The sequence below is a fragment of the Blennius ocellaris genome (assembly GCF_963422515.1).
Source record: "Blennius ocellaris genome assembly, chromosome: 18".
Lineage (NCBI taxonomy): Eukaryota > Metazoa > Chordata > Actinopteri > Blenniiformes > Blenniidae > Blennius > Blennius ocellaris.
Window position 1 is genome coordinate 12,770,986 of NC_137667.1, and position 23,742 is coordinate 12,794,727.

The 23,742-nt window shown below is 42.1% G+C and overlaps 1 protein-coding gene across 2 annotated transcripts in view; it reads left to right on the forward strand.

Annotated features, from left to right (window-relative positions):
- Positions 1-22,490, forward strand: part of jag2b (jagged canonical Notch ligand 2b) — a 48,419-nt gene extending 25,929 nt beyond the window's left edge. Inside the window, exons 5-26 of one of the 2 annotated variants that reach the window (XM_080514164.1) lie at positions 28-88; positions 3,250-3,380; positions 5,453-5,572; positions 5,827-5,940; positions 6,133-6,246; positions 8,184-8,297; positions 8,638-8,684; positions 8,772-8,945; positions 11,317-11,479; positions 11,593-11,754; positions 12,789-12,902; positions 13,077-13,190; positions 13,397-13,510; positions 14,048-14,164; positions 15,600-15,627; positions 16,252-16,337; positions 17,341-17,454; positions 17,579-17,694; positions 18,265-18,522; positions 18,634-18,765; positions 19,225-19,375; positions 19,503-22,490. In XM_080514164.1, coding sequence (XP_080370290.1) covers positions 28-88; positions 3,250-3,380; positions 5,453-5,572; positions 5,827-5,940; positions 6,133-6,246; positions 8,184-8,297; positions 8,638-8,684; positions 8,772-8,945; positions 11,317-11,479; positions 11,593-11,754; positions 12,789-12,902; positions 13,077-13,190; positions 13,397-13,510; positions 14,048-14,164; positions 15,600-15,627; positions 16,252-16,337; positions 17,341-17,454; positions 17,579-17,694; positions 18,265-18,522; positions 18,634-18,765; positions 19,225-19,375; positions 19,503-20,029 — 3,071 coding nt within the window. In that variant the 3' untranslated portion in view covers positions 20,030-22,490. The remainder of the gene's footprint in view (positions 1-27; positions 89-3,249; positions 3,381-5,452; positions 5,573-5,826; positions 5,941-6,132; positions 6,247-8,183; positions 8,298-8,637; positions 8,685-8,771; positions 8,946-11,316; positions 11,480-11,592; positions 11,755-12,788; positions 12,903-13,076; positions 13,191-13,396; positions 13,511-14,047; positions 14,165-15,599; positions 15,628-16,251; positions 16,338-17,340; positions 17,455-17,578; positions 17,695-18,264; positions 18,523-18,633; positions 18,766-19,224; positions 19,376-19,502) is intronic. The other variant, XM_080514165.1, reaches the window with a different exon arrangement.
- Positions 22,491-23,742: the final 1,252 nt, after the last annotated feature.

Consider the following 23,742-nt stretch of genomic DNA (forward strand, 5'->3'; position numbering starts at 1 on the left):
GTCTCTTCTTTCTTTTCCTCCTTTTAGCAATCTGCAAACAAGGCTGCAACTTGTTACATGGAGGCTGTTCTGTCCCTGGCGAATGCAAGTAAGATTTGAAGGGAAATCACTGAAAACAAAAAAACCTCATGGCTTCTTCTTTGTAGGATTGTAACGCTTGTAGTTAGAAAAATGGGACATTCTCAGGTGCTCGTTGTTTGGATCGGTGTCATATTATTCATGCATTTTTTATGAAGTCTGTCTATAGTGATGGTTTCCCTACAACCCAATATAATGCAGCTGCAGTCATTTTACATGCACCGACTCCAGTTGACAAGCTCGACGTGTGCTGGATTTTCAGATTCCAAATGGAGGCAACCTCACTTGTCGAAGCCTGTTGTGTTTTAGGTTTTTTTTTTTTTTTTTTTTTTTCTTTCTTTCTTTCTTTTTCATGTCAGCCTTTCCTTCCCTCGTGGGCATCTTCACCTCAGTTCAGAAGAAAAGGGCAACACCGCGCCTGCCTCCTCGTATTTTTAGCCCTCCCCAAATCCTCCTCAGAATACCAAGCATCTCATCGCCTTGCTCTGCGGCTCGAAGTGAAGAAAGTCTTGTCGGTGTGTGAATATGACCGGTGCAAACGTGCTGAGAATTGTCAGATACCCTCCCCATCCGCATTGCAGTCCTCCTTGAAGGGCAAGGGGCAGGAGAGGAAATGAATATCCCGCTGTGTTATGTACATTTCCCAAAGTGGAAATGACAGTTGAATAAAGTGACGTTGAATGTCCCCATAGGTCCACGTTTCCGGGATGTGCCACATCCCGTCGTCATTGGTAAATCCCCCCGCCGCCCCCCCCTCCTCCTCCCCTTATCCCACCTGCCGGATGGAGAGACACTTGGAAGAAAAGCTTTTTGGCTTGGAGCCGTGTCGTGAGGGAATTACCAATTTCAGGAAACGGCACCACTTTTTTTTTTTTTGGAGTCGTCTTCATTCCAGTCAGCAAAGAGGCAGCACTTGTTTCATTTAAGAAATGTCAAGTTGCAGTCAACGGGAAAAGTGACATGAATAGAGAAGCAGCCTTAAAGACTTTTCCTGCAGGAGCATGAATTTAATGATGCCTTGGGTCACAGAAAACTGGCATTAAATCCCTTGGAATCTCCTTTCATTCTCTTTTATTTCATCACAGTTTTATAGGCTTTGCTTCGTTCGCCACAGCCTTTTGAAAGGCACAAAAGCCGGTACGTGCCTGTTACGCTGCTGCATTGAAGCTTTTTATTAGCCCACATTAGGCCTGTCCTGACATATTTATCAAGAGGTTTACCGCGTCCCAAGAATCACACTTCTTTCCTCCAGTTTGCAAACTTTGACGTGTGGAAAACGTCGGCTTGTTGGAAATCACGTTATAGGAAATATGACACCCATATGAACGATAGGGTGGACGAGTAATCATGACATCAATGAAGGCAGAAATTAAGCCACATAATGACGCTTTGAGTGTCAAAGCCAAAAGGGATCTCTGCTGTTATTGCTATGTTGTTGTCGAGCCCTCTGAAGCTACAGTGGAGGAAGCATGCCAAGTATTCTCCAGAGATTTCCAAAGCCTCCGTCTCTTCCAGAGACAGTGGTGCCGTCTGCAGGCCGACTCAAAATAGCAGTCAATTGACAAGACAGCTGGCTGGACGACACCGCCGCGCGCCAACCTGAAGGTGCAGGAGTGTGCACGTACGCACACCAGACACATGCGCAGCCGCTCGCGCTCGGAACCGCCGTGCCACCCTCAAAGCTACCCCACCCACACTCTCCGCCCCACCCCAGGAGCCACTGGAAGTATTCTTAACCTCTCCTGCCCTGGAATGTCACCCTCCACTAAGATTAGTTGGCAGGAGGCCTTGGGATGTGTGGCGGGGGCTGGAGCAGATGCAGTATTAGGTGTGTTTCCACACTATGGCAGGTCGCACACGACGGCTCACTTCAGCTTCCCAGACGAACGGCCACTTTGACACCGTTTAAGCTTTTTTAAACTGGATTGAATTTGGCATTCAATTCAGAAATAAAGCTTCAGAAAGTACCCTCCTTCAGACTTTATTTACTGTGATATTTTGTTATCGTTTAACTGCCCTGGTTTAAACTGAAGCTCTTTGACACATTAGTTTTGAGCCGTGTTAATTAAAGTACTCAATGTGCATAGACGATTTAAGTGTTTCCAGATATGTTCAGTTTGATTTTCTTTAAGTTAATTACTTGTTAAATTAAATATCTAATTATATTTTGAGGGAAGTCTCAGGGTTTTTTTTAATTTCTTTTACAATTGTTGCATTTCTCAAAACATTTTTTTAATCATAAGGGATTTAGAGGTGAACAAATTCCTTGCTGTATTTTTATTGGTTTTAAGTGATGCCAGTCACAGTAAAGCATTTTATTATTTTCAAAATGAAACCCCAAAAGCCTCAAAGTAAAAAAGAAAATACATGTCACACTTTGCAAAGAATACTTTTTTTTTTATACATTTTTTTTTTGTACCACTGAAGCTGCTTAGGATTCTCTCAAATAGCTTAATAACTGCATATAAGGGACAGAATTTGAAAGGGACAATGTAACCAATGACAAATCTCCAATGTTAATTCTTTCATCTTTTATACCGCTATATCCAATTCAGAGTCACACAGGTTTGGAGTGCACAGAAACACAAAATCACACGCTCTCACATTCCCAGCTATGAGCAATTTAGAATCACCAGCTTGTTTGTTTTTTTTGTTTGTTTTTGGACTGTGGAAGAAAACGGACAATATAAAGTCCACACAGAAAGGCGAGAAAGCGCCAACCTGGACTCGAACTGCAAATGTTGTTGCAATACTATTAATGCTGATATTGGAAGTTATATGCACTCTGTTTACAACGAGAACTAAATGGGCAGGATGAAGAAATGATTCCACGGTTTAAATAGGTTATTTCCCATTGGTAATGTGAAAACTTATTGAGACATTTCTGGTGTCTCCTTTTAGCAGTTATAATGGCGCAGCAAGACAATACAGTTATGCACTCGGCCTATTAAAGATGATTTGATCATTATTTTAAATAATCCAAGTGCTAAACTATCTCAAATGTTTTGGAAAATGATCACGTCGGTATGAGAGCGAAGTCGTCACACGAGCCAAAAGCAGATTCTCTACAAGATAGGTAGATGGATGAGGTCATGGAAATGGATTAGTCTCAGTAAAGAGGCTGATCGTTGAAGTGATTTATGGTGACGTTTTAGTGTGTGTGTTCGACAGATGTAACTACGGCTGGCAGGGCCAGTTCTGCGACGACTGCGTGCTCTATCCAGGATGTGTCCACGGGACCTGCAACGTCCCCTGGCAGTGCAACTGTGAGAGGAACTGGGGAGGCTTGCTGTGTGATAAAGGTACAGAAAATTTGTGATTTCATCACCTCCCACGCACAATGCTGACAAACATCCCTGCTCTCATGCTGAATCTCCCCTCCGGCTCCAGTTGCATGTCATTGGCTAATAATGAGTGAGCAAGCGGCTCTGAAAAATGTCTGGAGAAAACGTATCATTAAAATATGAAATACTCACCCTGATCCTCTTGGGGAAGAAATGTATTTTTCTTTTCCAGCTGAGTTTTCTCTCATTAAGCAGTAAAGCAGTTTTTTTTTAATTCCTTTTTGCCTTCTCAAGGTTCAGTAGCTCCACATGTAGGTAATATGTTGACACAAATCTTAACCAAACACCATTCGAATATGATTACACCCGGATATCCGTTGTCATCGTAATCGGCAAGCAACTGGAATAAGATAAATGTTTCTCTCAAAATATTTCTGCATTTGCAACTTTCTTCTGCTACTGCGACTGTAGTGTGCTTATGCCTTTTCTACACGTTCCAAAAAGTTTTTCATTTTCCCTGTTGTGACGGAGGCGCATCAAAAACATCACGCTCTGGAAGCAAAAAGCACCTTTGCAGATTTGTCTTGCTAATCTCGGGCCCTTTTACACAATTTGTGACCACATTCACTCGCATCGACCGAGTCGGTGGGCATAAAGGAGATTAGGGCTCGATGTAATTGACCGAATCTGTTGACATGCAGAGCATGAAAACCTCATCTGTCATGTTGATAGCCTGACGTATACGATGCTTGTACGATATACTGGACAGCCGAAGTATATCAAATGCCAGTACACAAAAGTACAAGTAGTATACTTGGTATTTCTCAGACCTTTTGTCACGCTGGCAGAAAAAATACTGTCCACTGACAATCAAAACTTAATCAATAAATATTTCCATAGCTCAACTATACATTTTTAGGTTGAACTAAAATCGACCGTCTTCAATACAAAAAAAAAATTACAAGCCACTTGTCAAAATGTAATTAAACTGGCTCACACGATAGAGAATGACTGCTACTGAGTTTGATGTATTAATTATTCTTATTACTCTACTTAAATTATCAATATGGGAATTTTTTTAAATTTATATTTTAACATTTAAGTAAAATTGTGTTGGAAAGACAACAGTTAATACAGTGAAAAGCTTATTATTGTGGATATGTGAAATTAATTTATTGTTGCAGGATCAGAGCCTTTCTTTAAGGTTCAAGCTCTCTTTTACCGGTCTTTCTCTCTGACTGGAGCGCTGGATAGTTTTACTGCCTGTGTGATCTGAGCAGCAGCAGAGACACCTGATCTTCCCACATCCCTTCGTCACACAGGGCTCTTCAGGGGATGAGAATGGGTCCTAAGATCCATGGTGGAGACAGATCTCTGCTCATTAATTTACCAGCCTTAAAGGGTGAGCTGGCCTTCAGCCTATAGCTGGTGTGAAGGAATCAGTTTGGGTTTATTTCATGAACGTTAAAATGTGAAAGTGCCGAAAACTGTGCGTTTGCGTACAAATAAGTAGGCTGATTCTGCTCAGCCAAATGTCTGCAGATCAATAGCGACTGCAAGGCTGGTCTAAATCTGAACCACTTGGCTGTGCTCTGTAAATACAGTAAAGTCTGTGATGATGCAGTGTAGCAGAGTGGCTGAGAAAACAGCCTGTGCTTCCTGTCAAAGCGGACAGCCGGTCCTCTACACACAGTGAAGTCTCCAGCAAGCTTTCTGGGAACTCCCCGCGCCAATGGGATAAATGGCGATACCAGCAAAGACACCACAACGCAGGGCCGATGCGGTTCAAAGAGCTCGCAGCACAGTCCCCACTGCATTTAAAATTGGATTGTTTCACCGAATTCATTTTTACTTTTTATTCATGCACTTCACATAAATTAGGATATACCCTCATGTCGCACTGGATTTTTAATCAAGTTGTTAAATCTGCATTACCACGAGTGAAAGATGCTCTAACTTCACGTCATCACTCCCTTTCACACTGTTGCGCTACACAGATACGACATGCTCCTCATTATCCTCTGCAGATACATTTCATGCAGGAAAAGAAAATGGCTCATTCTGCATCTGTGGCAATTTTTCTCCTCCAGATCTTAATTACTGCGGTCGTCACCATCCCTGCGTCAACGGTGGAACCTGCATGAATACCGAGCCTGACGAGTACCATTGCGCCTGTCCGCATGGTTACTCTGGAAAGACCTGTCAGATAGGTGAGAGGGGAGACTTTGCAATCATTTTGCGTGTGTAGCTGCTGCGTTAAACCAAACGTGGTTGCTTTTTCATCTGTCATATGCATTGTTTTTGCGTTTTCAGCCAGAAATTCCCTGAATTTGCCAAGAAATTAAAATGTATGGCTTTGATAATGTGCGTGAAAGAATAAATTAGCATGTTAAAAAGCAATCGATCTTTGTTCAACTCTTTACATGAGTTCACTCTGTTCCTTCCCTCCGTCTGCCCTCCTCAGCTGAGCACGCCTGCGTTTCCAGCCCCTGCGCCAACGGTGGTACATGCCACGAGCTCTCGACAGGGTTTGAGTGCCAGTGTCCTCCAGGCTGGGAGGGTCCAACCTGCGCCAACAGTGAGTGGCTGCATCGTTTACTAAATGAGTCGATAATGAAAAGAACTTAATTAAAAATAAACTGTTACTGCTGAATGAGGTAGGGCGGTTTATCCGGTGCCTGTTCACTCTCATTCCCTTTGATAATTATCAAGTCCAACACCTTTAAAATGTGGTGTTCAGTTCGACATAAGCGATGTCTGTTTTCCTCAGATTTGGATGAATGTGCCTCCAGCCCTTGTGCTCAGGGTGGAACCTGCATTGACCTGGAGGACGGCTTCAAGTGTTTGTGCCCCCCTCAGTGGGATGGAAAAACTTGCCAGATAGGTGAGTTTTCAACTTCATATTGATAAAATCTATGTGATGGAAGTTTTTCATGGAGATTGTTTTGTTTGTGATCCAGCCATTTGGTTCTACTGGGGGAATGCATTGTTGTTCATTCCTCTCCTGAAACAAACGGATACTGCACTGAGAGAGCCTCAGGATACCTGCCATGTTCCACATGCATGTTTTGCAACCTGAATCCCATGGCCAGAGTACAAGCAGTCAATATCCTGGATGAGCTGGCAGCTCGGCCCCCTTTTTTCTCAATGACTTTAGGAGCTACTAATGTTTCTATGTCCGGCTGTTTGTTTGTCACCCTTGGTGGCATTCGTTTCTATATCGCTCACATCCCAACTAGCGGACGTGAACAATATGAAGCCAGGAAATGGATCACGACCGGTAAACAAAGTTGCAATGACCATGTACGCATGCGCGTGCGCGTGTGTGTGGGGGTGTTTGAGTGTGTGTAATGGCAGGAAAGAGATCCCAAGGGTTCAGTGTCATCTTACCAGCTCAGATCTCGGCTTACAGGCAGCTATAGGCCTTCTGTTTTACCCGACGATTCGTGTGTGCACGCAGAGTGTTGGGTTTCAGAGAGAAGACAAGTGTGTGCAGGAGTGTAGCAGGACTCCCTGCTGACTGCCCCCCTGCATCCTCCAGCTTTCACATGTATGGAGGTGATGAACGTTTGAGCCAAAATGTTCTTTCCACTCATTTTATTTACTCCCCAGCAAGTGACAAAACTTCGCAAACAGTTTGTGTCAGCTGTGCTGTGAAACCTTGTTGAAGTTGTTATGGAGACAATCTATGAACACGACCTGATAAATTAACCTCAAGTATGATATGAAGTCATTTTGTAGATAGAAGTAAGGAGTAATTTAAGAGAGTAGTTGAGCCTTTTTGAAGTAATCTTTTTTTATTTAAATATCCATAAATACCCTCACTTGTGCGACTTCTTTTCAGATAAAATGACATATTTTTGATATTTACTTGATATGCCGCAACGAAGACAATAGAGTACAACTTGGTAGTTTAATGCTTCTCATGTCTTTATAGGGTGTGACTGGAATTTGCACACAAATATAACACTGAACTGAAGACATAAACTTGAATATTTGTTTATTTATTGTACTTGGTACTGGAGACAATCAATACAAAATGTTGTATGAAGTTGTACGAGTAACTTAAAGACTTCTAGTATTTTCTATGCTGTGATTTGACATTTGATTACATTTCTTAAGAACATTCCCACCTCTGTTATTGAAACTAATTGGTTTATCCATTTACTAATTTACTTTGTATGAAGTTGGGTTTAATGCTCATCTATTGTCACAATAATAGGACTTGAATCAGCGCTTATCAGATGCTAAAGATAATTGCAGTACATTCTGAAATGAGCCGTAAAATATGCATTGGATTGTGAGTAATGTAAGCTGTGCTAGTAGGGAATACTATGTTTCAGTTAAACCTCTTATCATGCATCTAACAATTTCATTGAAGTGGAAATCTGTTGAGCAAAACCTTTCAAAGGACTTGAAGGGCCACTAAAGCCATTTTATGCTGTACTTTCAAGTAGGGTAACGACTGACAACTCTGTTTAGAAGTGGAGATTTCACATCATGACTTCTAGTGTTTTGTATCCCTTGAACACTCGATGTAATTCACATTTCCGTGAAACAATCATTGTCTGACGTATGCCCGGTATAGTATACAATCCAGCGTAATACATTTGAGCTAAATTGCATTTATCTTATGCTTCTTCTTGGTTTTGAGCTCCAGCAGGGATTAACTTTTTTCTTGGCACCAGTGCCAGTTCTTTAATATGGTGCCAGCTGGGGTTTCAAAGGTTGGATGGTTGTTGTCTTTTCTATCTCCTTATCCCTTTTTCATTTTCGTATGACCGATGGTCTTGGGTCTCCTTCTACTTCCTGCCTCCACAGACGCAAATGAGTGTGCAGAACTGCCCTGTGTGAACGCTCGCTCTTGCAAAAATTTGATCGGTGGATATCACTGCGTCTGTTTTGGGGGATGGTCCGGACAAAACTGTGACATCAGTCAGTATTCCTTCTGAATTTCCGTCCTTCGATCGGCGATTTCTTCTTCTGGCTTCTTTCAGATGACTCCTTTCACTTCCTGGTCAAAACACTTTAGTTCAGTCGCTCGCTTCCCCCACATGGTGGTAAACGATTCCTGTCTCGCCTCCGAAAACTGAAACTCTAACCTTGTCATGCATGCACCGCTAGCTTACCAAGTTCTGGCAGTTGCTTCACTAATTATTTCTTTTCCCAACTTTCATTTAATATGTGCACAACCCGAACTGTCGGTTTAATTATCTCTCTGTGGATTGGGTTTTATTTTAAGGCATCTCATCTGTCATGTCTTCACCTTTCACAGATATCAGCGAGTGCCATGGCCAGTGCAAGAATGGAGCAACATGCAAGGTACAGATGATGCTGGGATGAAACTGTAGATGGATTTGAAAAGCGTTTGCCCCCTTTGACACTTTATCGTTGTTGTGTCTTCTGTAGGGAGGCCCGCGCGGTTACCACTGCCTGTGTCCTGCTGGTTTCTTGGGCACTCACTGTGAAATCCATGGGAATCAGTGTGACAGCAGGCCGTGCCTGAACGGAGGACAGTGCCGCTCCGTGTTGGACAGCTTTGTGTGTGAATGCCCACCGGAGTTTGATGGACGGCTGTGTGAGGTGAGTCCTGACGCATGTTTAACTGTGTGTAAGCAAAGAGCGAAATGGATGCTAAAGAAATGACTGTTGACTTGAGAATAGTTGTGTACAGTATGTGACACAGCCTCCATCAAAGATCCTTCCATTAACATCAAGATATTACCTGTAATGCTGCGAAGATATTTCCACAGTTTCATTATAACAACACTCATCTTGCCCAGTTGTGCCAACATGCCCAGGAGATATGCTCAGGAGTTGTGTAATATTGCATGTCTTCGACTTGGAAGCCAAGCCCAGTTTTGGTTGCGCGCATTCCCTGTAATTTGTGTTTTCATTTCTCGCCAACATTGCGCGTCGTGGTCCTTGCAATGGCCCTTCATGTATGAAAAGTGTGTTCATCTGCATGTAGGTTACAGCGCGGAAACCGACACTTCACTGTATCTCTGGGGCCCTGAATGGAGGACATTGCTGGTCAGGAGCCAATCCTGAATTAGCATCTCTACTATAAATACGAGCCACTGTGAATGAGGTGACTCTGGATTTCTGCCCACATACTACAAAGCTCTGCTGCCTGCTATGGCATGGTGCACATTCCTGCCCTGCAGTGCCAAAACTACAACACCTCCTGCATCATATTTCTCTGATTAGTATCTCCGTCATGCATCTTAAAAGTTTGATTGTGCAATAGGGTTTTGCCCATTCTTGATCTATCTAAAGTCCCATCTTTGGGAAGAAGCGAAATATTTTTCTACTTGTAGACATGCTTGTCATGACTATAGAATGTACATTTCGAAAATATATCCTCAAATATTTTCTTGAAACGCATTTTATAGTGGCATTTGTTTGTGTAGTGGCTTAGATGAGACATTGCTTATGCAGATCAGTGAAAGTAGCTACAATATTGTGCTGAAGATTGATTGACTCTTCAGGTCAGGCGTGCGCCTCTGACCACACACATTGAAATGCTGAAGAAAACCATGTTTCTGGCTCTTACGGTTAAATAAACTGTGCGTGACCAGAAACCTCACCCGCCCTGTTGCCCCACTCGACCTCCCATGTTCACCACCTTAAATGGCAAAAAGGTGAAATTCAACGTTTATGCGCAGTAGGCCTCTGTTGACATGAACTGAGAGATGTTCTATCCACCCCTCTGCATTGTAGTGTGTGTAAATGGCAAAAGCTGCTTCTGGTGTTTTTTCATGTCTGATGATTTATCTTTATTATATTCACTGTGGCTATGGACGAGACAACCTTCACTCCAGATCACCTTTCTTGTTCCTACTCGGTTTCTCACTTTCTCCACTACAAGGGTTCAGTGTCAGAATAATCTTGACGATTTAGACGAGAAGAGATGTAGAACCAAAAGCATGGATTCCCTTGATGAGCTTAGTGAAAGTTTCTGAGGCTTACTTTGCTCGTCCACTTATCTTCCATTTGTTCTGAACAGCAGCCGAGGCTTGAGCCAAGCTAAGCTGCTCGCCTACACAGACTTTAGCTCTGCTTTCACTTTCCTCATTGTCCTTGCAGCTTGCAGAGAGCCGGTTGAGCGTGATAATCATGCCGAGTTGAATATTTGAGAGACTCTCTGGTCCTCCACAACTAAACAGTATTTGTAGTTTGTATAATGTGATTTCACCACATGTGGCTGTCTTAAAGTACCTCACTTTCAAGCCCTTCATAGAGAGCCATGCATATAGCCCATACTCATAACGCTTTGACCTCTGTAAGGTGAAACGAATGCAGATTATCTTTCATTCACGAAACCTTGCAGTGCAAGCGAGCATGACCTTAAAAGTTGGAAGCAGAAAATTGGCCAACATGTGTTCAGAGCCAGAGGAGTTTTTCCACCGAAAATCCACATTAAGGCTTTCTACGATCCGAATCAAAGCATTTCCATTTCCACGGCGACAACTAGTGTGCTAACAAATGTCCGTAAACCACAACACCAATAGATGGATCATTTCAGGCTGTTCATTGGAATTTATTCATTCAGTTTGTAGTAAAATGTCAGGACTCAAACTTGTAATTTTAGGTTGTTGACCCTTTTCTAGCAGCACAACAAGCCAAATACATTGACATTTTGAAATTGTTGTATACAGCAGATGTTAATTTGTAATTGCCGTGATTTGTTTGTGTGTGTGTGTGGCAACATTAAAAGTGTGAATGCTCTTTGCTAAATGTCACAATTCTGGATGGTTTCTGTTTGCTCCTGGGCGTGTCATTTTTTGGGAAATATCTCAGATTTTATTGCTGAAAACTGCTCCTGGCTCATAGCAGGGAGAGTGAACAAGTCGCCCATTTGTTCATTGATTTAATAATGTGGCTTCAAACTGTTTGAGCTTATGCCCAATTTTAATATTTATGTTGCTATGAACTCTTTTATCCCTGCTAGATCTCGAGCTGGTTTCCTTCAGATGCTTGTGATCCAAACCCTTGTGAGAATGAAGCCACGTGCCACAGCATGGAGCAGGACTTCTACTGTGCATGTCCGGAAGGCTACGAGGGGAAGACGTGTGAACGCCTTAAGGAACACTGCCCGAGCGTCCCATGTCAAGGTGAGTTACGTAATCTTATCATAGAGAAAAGGAGTTGGATGAAACCGGAGTGTCAAAACAGTCGATGTGCAGTGACTTTAAACCCTTTTACTTTTTCTTTTTTTTTCTTGCAGTGATTGACAGCTGCACCATAACCGTGGCAACCAACGACTCGGCTGGTGTGCAGCGCATTTCCTCCAACGTCTGTGGACCGAGAGGACGCTGCATCAGCCAACCAACCGGCAACTTCACCTGCACCTGTGATCCAGGTTTCAGTGGAATCTACTGTCATGAGAGTACGTGGACAATCACAGCTTCTTTTTCTGATATTTTGTTTTAAAATGCTGTCTTGTCTGGATCCAAAATCCATCTTTGACTATATTTTCAGCCATTTGAATATGTGCTCTTATGGGAATGCATTCAGAATCTGCTGTGTTTGCGTGAGCTGGACTGGCTTCGCCCACACATGCCCATCTTGGGAAGAGGAAGTACTTCCTCTTGTGGTGCTCTGTGCCAGAGCAGAGCTACCTAGTTCTGGGAGCGTCAAAGGGAGGACTTGCCTTGATAGGGATTGGCTTAACCCCCGGTGACACTTTATCGGTTTTTGTTTCTGATTGGCTCGTTGGAGCAACACACTTTTTAAAAATTGAAGCAAGCCAGGGAGAGGGATGACAGATTTTCTTCTCTTTTGGGACGTCATTCCCAGGTATGGGGATGCATATTACTGTTGGAAAACCATTACAAACTGAATTGTGCATAATATTTAAATGTTGTTGTCTTTGGATTCATTAGAAAAATGACTGCAGTTTGTATCATTTGCAATTCTATCGTTTATCCTGTTTAAAGCGCCTAACTTAGTGCTTGGATATAGTTTGATGACGATTAAAATTTTCCATAGATCACGTGGCACATTGGGTTGACTCTTGACTGGGCGTCTTTGGTACCAGAGTATGAATCCTAATCTTCATTAGATAAAGTATACAGCTTAAAAACCACCAAAGTCTACAGTGCAAGTTACAATGACTTGCTGTAGCCAAAAGAAAGAAGCCATATAAACATTTGTAATGCATCTGTCCAAATTGTACAATGCAGCTGTCAGCATGTCCAGTGTTACTCATACTGATGGTACTAACACATACAAAGATTAACCTGTAAAAAAATCCCTCATATTTGTAACTCCATGCTGATACATTGGCATTCTTAATGGTTTAATAAATGTTAAGTCACCAGATAGCCCAAAACATTAAATGAACTGGAATAAACATCTCTAACAATTCTGCAAATTGTGAATTGATCATTTGTTGTTTGAATTTTGTTCCCATTATTGTAGATATCAACGACTGCGTCAGCACCCCCTGTAAAAATGGAGGGACCTGCATCGACGGCGTTAACTCGTTTCAGTGCTTCTGTCCGGATGGTTGGGAGGGTCGATTCTGTGACCTCAGTGAGTTCGTCATCACAAATCTTCATGTTTCATTTTTTTTTTCTCCAGTGTTGCAGCTTTCTAGACATAAAATCATGCTGGAGTTACTGTGTCTACTTGCACTGCTTTTCTGTGTGTCTTTATTAAGCAAACAATAGTCTGTTAGCGAAACACTGAAATCCTCCCCTTCCTCAGACGTCAACGAGTGCAGACATAACCCCTGTAAGAACGGCGGGCGCTGCATTGACCTGGTGAACGACTTCTACTGCGAGTGTGCTGATAACTGGAAGGGCAAGACCTGCCATTCCCGTGAGTTATGTCGTGTCTGTGTTAATGCGTGTGTTTATGTTGGTCGCGTACGGCCGCCCGGACACCACCTCGCTGCACTTCTCTGTATGTTTTGACAACTAAAACATGTTAATAAAGCACAAAAGACTCGGAGTTCATTCTTTAGCTCATTTTGGGATTTGAAAGGATTTTAGTTCATGTGTTTGTTTTCTTCAAATGCTTTTCAGGTGAGAGTCAGTGTGATGAAACCACCTGCAGTAATGGAGGCACCTGCTACGACCATGGCGATGCTTTTCGCTGTGCCTGCCCACCTGAATGGGGAGGCAACACCTGCAACACAGGTCAGCATATACATTATGCTTCATGACCTGTGAGTGAAGTGTATTCAATGCAGAAAGTGAAACACTGTTTTCTAAGTGTGATTGTGATATACATGGTTAGGCAATTTTGATCGTGTTCATCACCAGCAGGTCAAATTGTGTCCAGGACTTATTGGAATTGTAGCATCTGGTTTAATGGAATGGACTAGTTGTATTTCTCTAATTTCATCCGATATGGATATTTAAGACTATTTGAAAGAAACTCAGTAGTTGAATAATACCAATAACTTGTCTTCTCAGTTGAGGCCTGGTTTACTTGTGCTTAAATGACCGTCCTCTTTTATTCAGTGGGTCGCAAAGTATGAAGACAATAAATACATGGATGGAAAAAGCTGCAAAGAGGAGCAAAACTATGATTATCTCATCTCCCCCACCCCCTCTCAAATCCCTTAAGTGTACCATATTTGACCTCTTGTGTTTTCTGTGCAGGTGCATTTTTAGATTTTATCAATCCAGCACACCTCTGTGATCTCTGACTCATTCACTGTCTTCCTACAGCCAAGAACAGCACATGCGCCTCCAGCCCTTGTTCAAACGGTGGGACGTGTGTGGGAGGAGGAGACACCTTCACATGCATCTGCAAAGAGGGCTGGGAGGGCCCCACTTGTGAACAAAGTTAGTTCCTCAACAGCTTTGAATTTCACTGAGAGAAAAAGCATGGTCAGCGATAAGTGATAAAGCGATTGTCGGAACTATTTGCTTCAGTTGTTGAATTTAAGTAGCTTATATTCACTACAACTGACCAACAAAAATGGAAGATAATCAAAATCCTTTTAACATCAGTCTCACTTGTGGAGAACTTGCCTTTTTTTCCCCCATTCGATTGAATCAAACTTGCAACACACAACAAAAGCCAGAGCATACTATATTTTTTCTTGTCCACCATTTGAAAATAATGAATTTCTGCTTTAATTTTTGAATGTTAATTCCTCGTCCTGTTTTATAATACTTGAATCAAATTGCAACAATACATCCGCCATTACAATAAAAATACAGACCTGTTTTTAGGATCCATGAATGCATCGGACAGCCTTAACTTTCGCAGGCCAGTGACTGGGTTAAGTGATCAATTTCATGTCTTAGCGGATGAGATGTAGTAGTGAACAAGTCAACATATTGTCTTCAGAATAGAGGTGATAAACACAGGGGAAAGGATTTGAGCAAGTTTAACTGGAACTTAATTGCAATGCTTGAATGAATCGGAGCATCTCCAAAACTGCCGCTCTTGTGTACTGTGCATGGTCAGCAGTGGCCGGTGTTTATCAAAAGTGGTTGAGGGAAGGAAAAGAGGTGAGCCGGTGACAGGGTCATGGGAGGTCGTGGCTCATTGATGTCCGCGGTTCCATGGAGGCCCAGCCTCAATTCCCAGGCCTTAAAGGGTCTGCTCCTAACAACTTGGTGTCAGATGCCAGAGTATGCCTGTGGAAGTATAGTGTAGTCCCGTTGAGGATTGTTTTGCCTGCAAAAGGAAGAATAATGAAGTGGTAATAATGTCAAGGCTGACTTGCATTAAGTTGTACTTCTATTTGCAGATATCCTGTGATTTCAGTTCACAATATGTTGAGACGGGTGTTAAACAGGCTCAATGTAATCATGTTTCACTCATTAGAATTTTTGGTATTTTTCTCTGTGGCGCTAGCTAAATGTGGGTTGTGCATGATGTAGCTGTTGTTGTTGTTTGAAACTCCAATGAGAGGTGAAATGCACAGTAATTTGCTACAACACTAATAAACGCATAAACGATGCATTTACTGTCCAAAGAACTTGGAGACATTTCCATGCAGATCTTAATGAGGTAAATGTACTCCTAATTATGCATAGCTTGATTCAATTGTGTATATGTGTATTTAAATATAAATATGGATACAAACTTAATATCATTAGCAAAGAAAACAAATACAGATTATTAGTAGAGAAAATATAACTATAATTAACCCCCTGCAATTAAATGCTATTTATGGAAGAAACATCTTGCACAAAAGACAGGTCTTAGGATGTTTGTCAAAAAATTCAACAGATTTAATCTAAAAATCTTGTTTGTTCTCAACAGACACCAACGACTGCAACCCTCATCCATGGTATGTAACATCTCTGACCACACAAACATGCTTGTGGTGCAGCAAATCCTCTTCTACCTCCCCATTTCTCCCTGCCTGTTCCTCATCTCCACACTTCACACAGACCTTGCAGGCTGATGGGGTGAAGGGCCACTAAAAGCGGTGGAAGTCGTCCTTAAATCAAGCCTCAAAGAGGCATCTCATAGAAGAGGGGGGCTTAGATATTGAATAGGACAGTGAGAGGTGGGAGTTTTCTGGGGAGGACAAGAGTCCCACCTACCCCGTGGTGAATGCAGGTGGGGGGTGGAGTAGCAGAGGTGGGGGTGTACGTGTCCATTCTTCCCGTGCGACCTGGGGGGAAACTGGGGAGCTTTGAGGAGGAATGGGAAGGAGGCACGATGAGAAGAGGGGAGGGGAGGGACTGGACACGCCTATTAGCATCTGAAAGGTGGAGGCTTGTATTGATGAGCTGAATTGAGCTTTGTGACCCCCACCCCACACACACACACACACACACACACACACACACACACACACACACACACACACACACACACACACACACACACACACACAATGTACTTTGTTGCAGCTGGAAAGGATGTACAGCCTCGTCTAATCATTTTTATTTCTCTCCTCTCTCAGTTACAATGGCGGGATCTGTGTGGACGGAGTCAACTGGTTTCGGTGCGAGTGCGCTCCCGGGTTCGCTGGACCAGACTGTAGAATCAGTGAGTGTCGACATGCTGTTGTTCTTCAGGCTCTTTAGTAATATAATCTGCAATGAGGATGTTTGCATAACACAGACTTTAAAAAAAAAAAAAAAAAGCAATGAAAATCCAAAGCTGGTCCTCATTATTATTTCATGACGGCCATAACAATGTCATGACAGCGTTGTAGGATTAAGAGGATGGATGGATAGAGCGAGCAAGGAACTTAGGACGAGGAGGAGATGGACACATTGACACCTAAATGCAAGAGCGGGACACCACCCTCTCCCTTTTTCTTGGTCCTTTAACGCCTCGGGGGTCAGAGGTCGTCCCTCCTCCGTACTCACACAGTCACACATTCACACATGGAAGACAAATTACCCAGTGACCCTGAAATTCTTCTTTTCTGCTCCTTTGTCGTGGCCGGATAGCGCTCACCTTTGTTGTCAGGCTTGAATTTGAAAATTCTCATCCAGACCGTGTTCATGAGAAACCTGGGTGTCAATGGCCAAAGGTTCCCACTGATTGTAGAGAGGAGGTGCACTGTGGCTTTGTGATTTTACTTTGCACAGATTGGAAGTTGTTGGTTTTGACTGGCTGCTGCTTTCACCAAAGAGTGCCCCCACCCCCCAAAAAAAAATACCCAAGAGGCCATTGATTGATTGGTGGGGGGGTGAAAATTCTTTTCATCCATGTATACCCACAAATTTTACTTCTTCCGGATTCTAGAAATGTTCGTCTTGCATAAATGACTAACGAGATTTCAAAAAGGCTTTGATGCACATTGGCTGAAACATTTAAAACACTATCAGCTTGCAATGAATTCATTCTAATTAATTGAAATGAATGGTTAGGTTTTTTCTTACCTTTACTTACAGCTGGCTCTGTTTGATGTGAAACACAAAAGAACAATGGTTTGAAAGCAACTCATTGTTTAAGTCCATAGCAGCAATGCTTCCATCTGTGAAACTTACACTCATATGCGTTCTAATGAAAAATAAAAATCTATTTTGTTTTCCTGCAGACATTAACGAGTGCCAGTCTTCACCCTGTGCCTACGGAGCTACCTGTGTGGACGAGATTAACGGTTACCGGTGCATCTGTCCGCTCGGTAGAACGGGAACCCGATGCCAAGAGTGTAAATACTTTGTTTCAATCACTGTCATGAATTCACTGACAATTTTTAGATGCAAGTGATTTCTGCATTAACTCAGTCGCTCATTGCTGCAGTTATTAACGGTTCTCTCTCGGTCTCCTTGCAGTCATCGGGATTGGAAAGACTTGCCACTATGCTGGGCTGCAGTTTCCACATGGCAGCCACTGGGAGGAGGAGTGCAACAGCTGCCATTGCATCAATGGCAAAGTGGACTGCACAAAGGTAACTAGAGCTCATCATTTTTATATGCTACACCGGAGAGATGTCAGAAATAGATGATATTTGCTTAAAAATGGAAAAAGTAGTAATGTTAAAATTAATATTTCTGCTGGTGCAGACTTAAGCTCGTGGCAGAAGGATATATGTGTTATGCTACTTTTTTTTTACTTCATTTAATAATAACTTGTATCTAAAACTATTCAGATGGAGGCTGCATGTTAGGGTAGTGCTTCACAGCAAGAATGCCCACGGTTCAAATCTAGCTGGAGTTTGCATATTGTCTCTGGATCCTCCCACAAGTCTAAAAACATGCGTTTGAAATTATTAAGTGACCTAAAATTGCCCATAAACATGTGACTGTCAGTTTGACTGTGATACACTGGTGGCATATTCAGAATGTAAATAATGCCTTTAACTTGGCCTGGGTCTATAAAACCAAACCATATGTTAAATTTGACAGAATTTCACAGATAAGCTGTACTTTGAATGGCAGTTATGCTTCAAGTGTGGAAAAATATCAGAGTGAATAGTTTTCTTCATATCAACTGAATTTATGTGACCTTGTGAACTCAGGTGCTGTGTGGTCGTCGCCCCTGCCATCTTCAGTCCTCGGGACAGGACCTGAAACAGCAGGCCTGTCCGGCTGGACGCGAGTGCCTGGAGCACAGCTTCTTCACCTGCTTCTCCCCCCCTTGCCATCAGTGGGGGATTTGTTCCATGGCTGGCCCTTCACCGCCACAAACAGCCACCAAATGCCAGCCAAACAGCGGCCACTTGGACAACAGCTGTGGCCGCATAACACTTGTTTTCAACAGAGAGAAAGTACCACCAGTGAGTCCATGGTTGCATATCACTTTACTTTCTGCTCCTTGTAGTCTTGAGCTGTTTTAGTTGGTTTGCATTTTTGCTGATCAGCATGTCTGTGTGTGTGTGAATTGACAGGGAACAACCGTGGAAAATATCTGCTTTGAGCTGAGGTATCTTCAAGACACTCGAAGCTTGGCAAGAGATCATGAACTTCTCCTGCTCTGTGACCTCTCTCATACAAATCAGGATGCTGTCGAGGTGGCAATAGTAAGTGAATAATACAACCACTAACTTTTGTTTGTTAGCAACTATCACTGTGTGAAAATAAGACATTACCAGTATATAAGCATCTAGAAAGGGAACATAGTATTAATATGCAGTTAATTTAATTATCATTTGTTGAAACGGTACATAAAAAAGTCCAACTCTTTGTGTGTGTGTGTGTGTGTGTGTGTGTGTGTGTGTGTGTGTGTGTGTGTGTGTGTGTGTGTGTGTGTGTGTGTGTGTGTGTGTGTGTGTGTGTGTGTGTGTGTGTGTGTGTGTGTGTGTGTGTGTGTGTGTGTGTGTGTGTGTGTGTGTGTGTGTGTGTGTAATCATGAGGCTTAAAATTTGCAACACTCTATTTCACATTCCAGTAACTACAAGAAAAAAAAAAATGCAACCAGCGTTACTGATATGAGCACTTGTTTCCAGCTGTTGTCTCACCTCCTCTGGTTTAATCCACAGTCCTTCCGTCCAGAGGATCTGCCGGACCACAGTCTGATCCAGGAGACCGCCAGCGCCATTGTGGGCACCTTGTCAAAGAGGCACAACAGCACCATAATGCTGGCAGTCATCGAGGTCAAAGTGGAAACGCAGATCATGGCTCCTTCAGTGGGTGAGTGAGGTGTTCCAGAAGGATCTGTAGTAGGACTTGTGTAATTTTCTGACGATTTCTCATTGCATTTCCTGTTTTTTTGTTTTTCCTCCCTTCCCTTTCTTCCTTGTGTGTGCATCTTGTTCAGATTACCTTGTGCCTCTACTATGTGTCGTCTTCTGCTTGCTCTGCCTCTTCTGTATAATCGTATGTGTTTGGTGGACGCGCAAACGGAGAAAAGAGCGCGAGAGATCTGCACAATCAGCCGACGACGACAACGTGAACAACCAGTGGGAGCCGCTGCGGCTCGTCGTGGGACACGCTCAGCAGCAGCAGCAGCAGCTGAAGGAAAGCAACAGGGAGGCTGAGCAGGAGCGCAAAAAGCTCATGGGTCCCTCCTATCGGACGTGTGATGAAGGGGAGGAGGAGACGGAAACAGAAGGCGAGCTCGAGCTCGAGGAGGAGTGTGGCGGAGTGGAGGCAGGAAAGCAGCTAGTTTATAAGTACTCTAAGACTGCAGTGCAGTCCAGTGCAGTGATCTGCACCCTGCAAAGCTCCAGTCCACCCCTCAAGGCACCCCACCGGACCCCAAGCTACAGCCCCAAAGACAACCGCTGGAAAAATGTCAGTGCCGTCTTGACTGGTCAGAAAGACCACAGAGACCATTGTGTATAAGAAATTTAAACAAAGGACACACAATGTGGAAGCAAGAGAAGCTGCAAGGCAGTAACTATTCTTAGTTTTTGGACTACTTTTGGAGAGAGAGAAAAAAAAAGGCTTTGTGTTTTAAAAAGCCATTCTTTGCTTTGTTTTCATGTTTTTGTCACTGTCGCCTGAAATGATTGCATTCAGGAGACGAAAGCACAGTGATTTTTGCTTCTGTTCTTTTACTTTTCTTTAGTTGTGTACAGAAGGAGCTGAACTGTAACAATGTTTCAAGAGGCAAAAGAAGCTCTCTGCAATTTTTGTTGTTGAAATGATACAATTTAAAGAAATGGTGAATCATCGCGAACAACCTGTATAAAGATTTTTTCGTTTACAGATAACTATGATTTTGTTAACTTGTCGGCGGGCTTTTGTTCAGTGTCTGTGGGGGCAGATACGTTAAAGGGACAGTAAAGGAAGGGTTTGCGGGGAAATAAACTGTTTTACTGAGAGTAACAGAAAGAAACCCTCCCTTTCGCGGTGTCTCCTTCCAGCTTTGCCCACTTATCCACCTGTGGCCGTCATGCGCCAGCCTTACCAAAACACTTGGCCTGGAGGGGAGAGGGGACAGAAACCCCAGTGCCTACTATGTGGCCTTGCATTTTTTTCTCCTGTTTCTCAGTTGTCTTGGCTGAAAACTCTGTTTGAGGATTGTTTGCAGTATTTCAGTTGGTAGCAAGTGCCTTTCCACGAGCTGTGTTCACGCTCCGAGTCGCGCTGCCCAGTTTGACCTCCTTGTTCTCAAATCTCAAAGGGATATGTGTACATTTAGAGTTAAATTTCACAGCAACGCCATTCAAGGTATTTGATCAAAACAGAAATGAATACTCTGTACATACATGTAAATACTAAAGGAGTCGCTGTGTATATTTGAAATAAGTAACTTAAAAACAAGTCACACATTTTTATTATTATTATTACTATTATTTTTTTTTTTACAAGGCCATTCCTTTTATTTATGCCAGTCGAAATCGGCAAGTTTTACTTAATATCCAGAGTCCCACAGTTAAGAACCTTTACAATAAGGTACCACCAATGAAGGCATTTCTGAAGGGTTTACAAATGGTTTGTGTTGCGTTTTTTGTGACAAACAGCTGTGACTACATTCGTCTTTTATTTTTCCGGAGTAAAATCCATTGTTTTCAATGACATCTGTCACAGGACCAAGATCACACATATTTTTTTTTTACGTTTCTGATTATTTGACTGCATATTGAGCACATTACACATTGCTGGTTTTACCAAAGTTGCTCGAATGGAAATTAAAAATCACTGGTCATAATCTTGACAATTAGAAGTCATGACTTTGAGATTTTTTTTGAGACAAATACACCCCAATACAATTTAAAAGAACACCTATGTTCTCTAGTAACGGGTGTATACATCTGTCTTTCGATTTACTTTTTCTTCACAAAGCAGAAATAATGTAATTGTTTTATCCAATGCAGAAGTCATCTGTGGTCGCACTTCCAATCATGTCCCTGTTTTTTGGTTGTCGTTTTTTTTTTCCCATTGAGAACCAATGAAGACTGCCTACTGAGACATAAAATGATGGAGGTGTGGCCAGAAACGCATCTCGTAGTTTTAGGTTTCTACTTGATGTATTTATAATTTGTTCAATCTGGAATTGGTTAGAAAAAATATCCAATGGTAGCTTTTTGTTCGAGTGGGTCTTGTTTCAAAGCTGCCAACATTACAGCCTTAAAAGCTTTCAAACCATTTCTAAACCCGTCACTAAACCTTTTGTTTCAGGTGCCTTTATGTAACGAGTAATGCATTATTTGTGTTGTCATGGTCATCTTTTTTTTATGTTGGTTTGTTTTCACTAATAAGGAAAGTAACTCTTTAAAACATTGTGTGGTGTATTGTGTGTTTTATTCACCCGAGTAAAGCACGCTCCTTGTCTCACTTTGCTATCATGGAGATTTCTGGAATCAAACACTGACAGAGGGTTTAAGCCAGGGGTGTCCAACTACGTCTTGCATGCATTAGATGCCTCCTTGCTTCAGCATACTGGAATCTAATGGTGCCCTCATCAAGCTTGGGGGGGGGGGGGGGGGGGGGGGGGGAGCTCCTCTTTGAATCAGGTGTGTTGCAACCTGAAACATGCAGGATGCTTGTTTGGACACTCCTGGTTTTAACAAACAAAAACAATCCACCATGGCAGTTTTGAGTGTTATGAATGTAGATGTTAGTAGGTCAAATGTGGACTTCATGCATTAGCTTCATGTTTGGTTTCAAGGCTTTAATGAAGGGAACAATGTTTGCATATGCAGATATTTTTTTTTGTTGTGTAATCATGCAGATATGTTTAAGTTACCAACTCAGTTGAAATGACGGTTTTACCCAATTTCATATGTCATTGTCTCAAAACGCCATTGTATTTCTGTAAATGGGACAGAGCAAAATAAAGAATTACAGTTGCATCACTGCTGGTGTTAAAAGCTGAATATGCATATTGTATACCTTTTACTCGTACAAGGAACAATTTTGTACATAGTTAAAAAAAAAAAAACCACAAGTATTTCCATTCTTTTAATAGTTTCATTGTTCAAAATAACAATCCAACTTATTTATTAAACCAGATTTGAGACATGTGTGTAATACTTGGTTGTCAGGGCAGAAATGGACACCAAGATTCGAGAAAAGACATTCATATAGCCAACACGTGAGGAAGTAAGATGTGAAAGTAACTTTATTATACTGTGATAGAATGGCTTTTTCTTGCCATTGGCTTGAAAAGCCAATTCTATTTATTGTGATCATAACGGCACTTAATAGGATACAGAGCCATGGAAGATAGAAGGAACTCAGAAAAGCATTCCAACTGATGGCTTTTTTCTTGGCTCCATGAACACATGTTCACTGAATTCTGTTATTTGTCATTGTTCTGTATAAAAGCAAGTTAAGATTTATTTGAAGTTCAAAAAGCAGGTAAAAAGTTTCAGTTAAAGATACTGCAATGATTAGCAACACCAACAACGACCTGATCACGTCACTGTGTTAGGTTACGGTAGTAGAAACAGTTTTCAGCCAAGTTGGGACAAAATTCTAAATACATGACAGTATTTGTTAAACTCGCATCACAAAATCAAACATGCTTTGGCCCAAATCCATTATCACATGAATGTATAAACAATGCTTCACTTACAAAAGATATGGTTGCATAAAACCAGGAGGGTTGGAGCAAACCGAAAAACCAAATGCAGCAATGAGCTGAGGCTCCGTCTGATTATCAGATTTGAAGCAGGTGAGCAGAGAAGAGCAGGTGAGAAACCTCATGGGAACACAAATACAAAAATGACTGGTGGGGTTATCTGTAGTTGAAACAAAGTTTGATCTCTAATCTGATTTATTTGATACTTGGATTAGTATGTATGTTTCACCTCAGATCAAATAGTTGAAAAGTGACATCGGATTTGTGAACATGCTGGTGACTTCAACTTGGTGAGTTTTCAGCTGCTGACACAATTTAGACACCAGTTAAGGATTATATTCTCATCACTGTGTCATTGTGTGATCTGTAATACATGCCATCTTTCAAGTCATTAACTTGATTCAGGGAGTTACAGAAACGGGATAATTTTTTTAAATAAATCACATGAAAACATTTATTTGAGAACAATTCAAGGTACATTTAGACGTTTTCAACTAGGCTTAAAGCATCTGGGATCTCAAGCAGG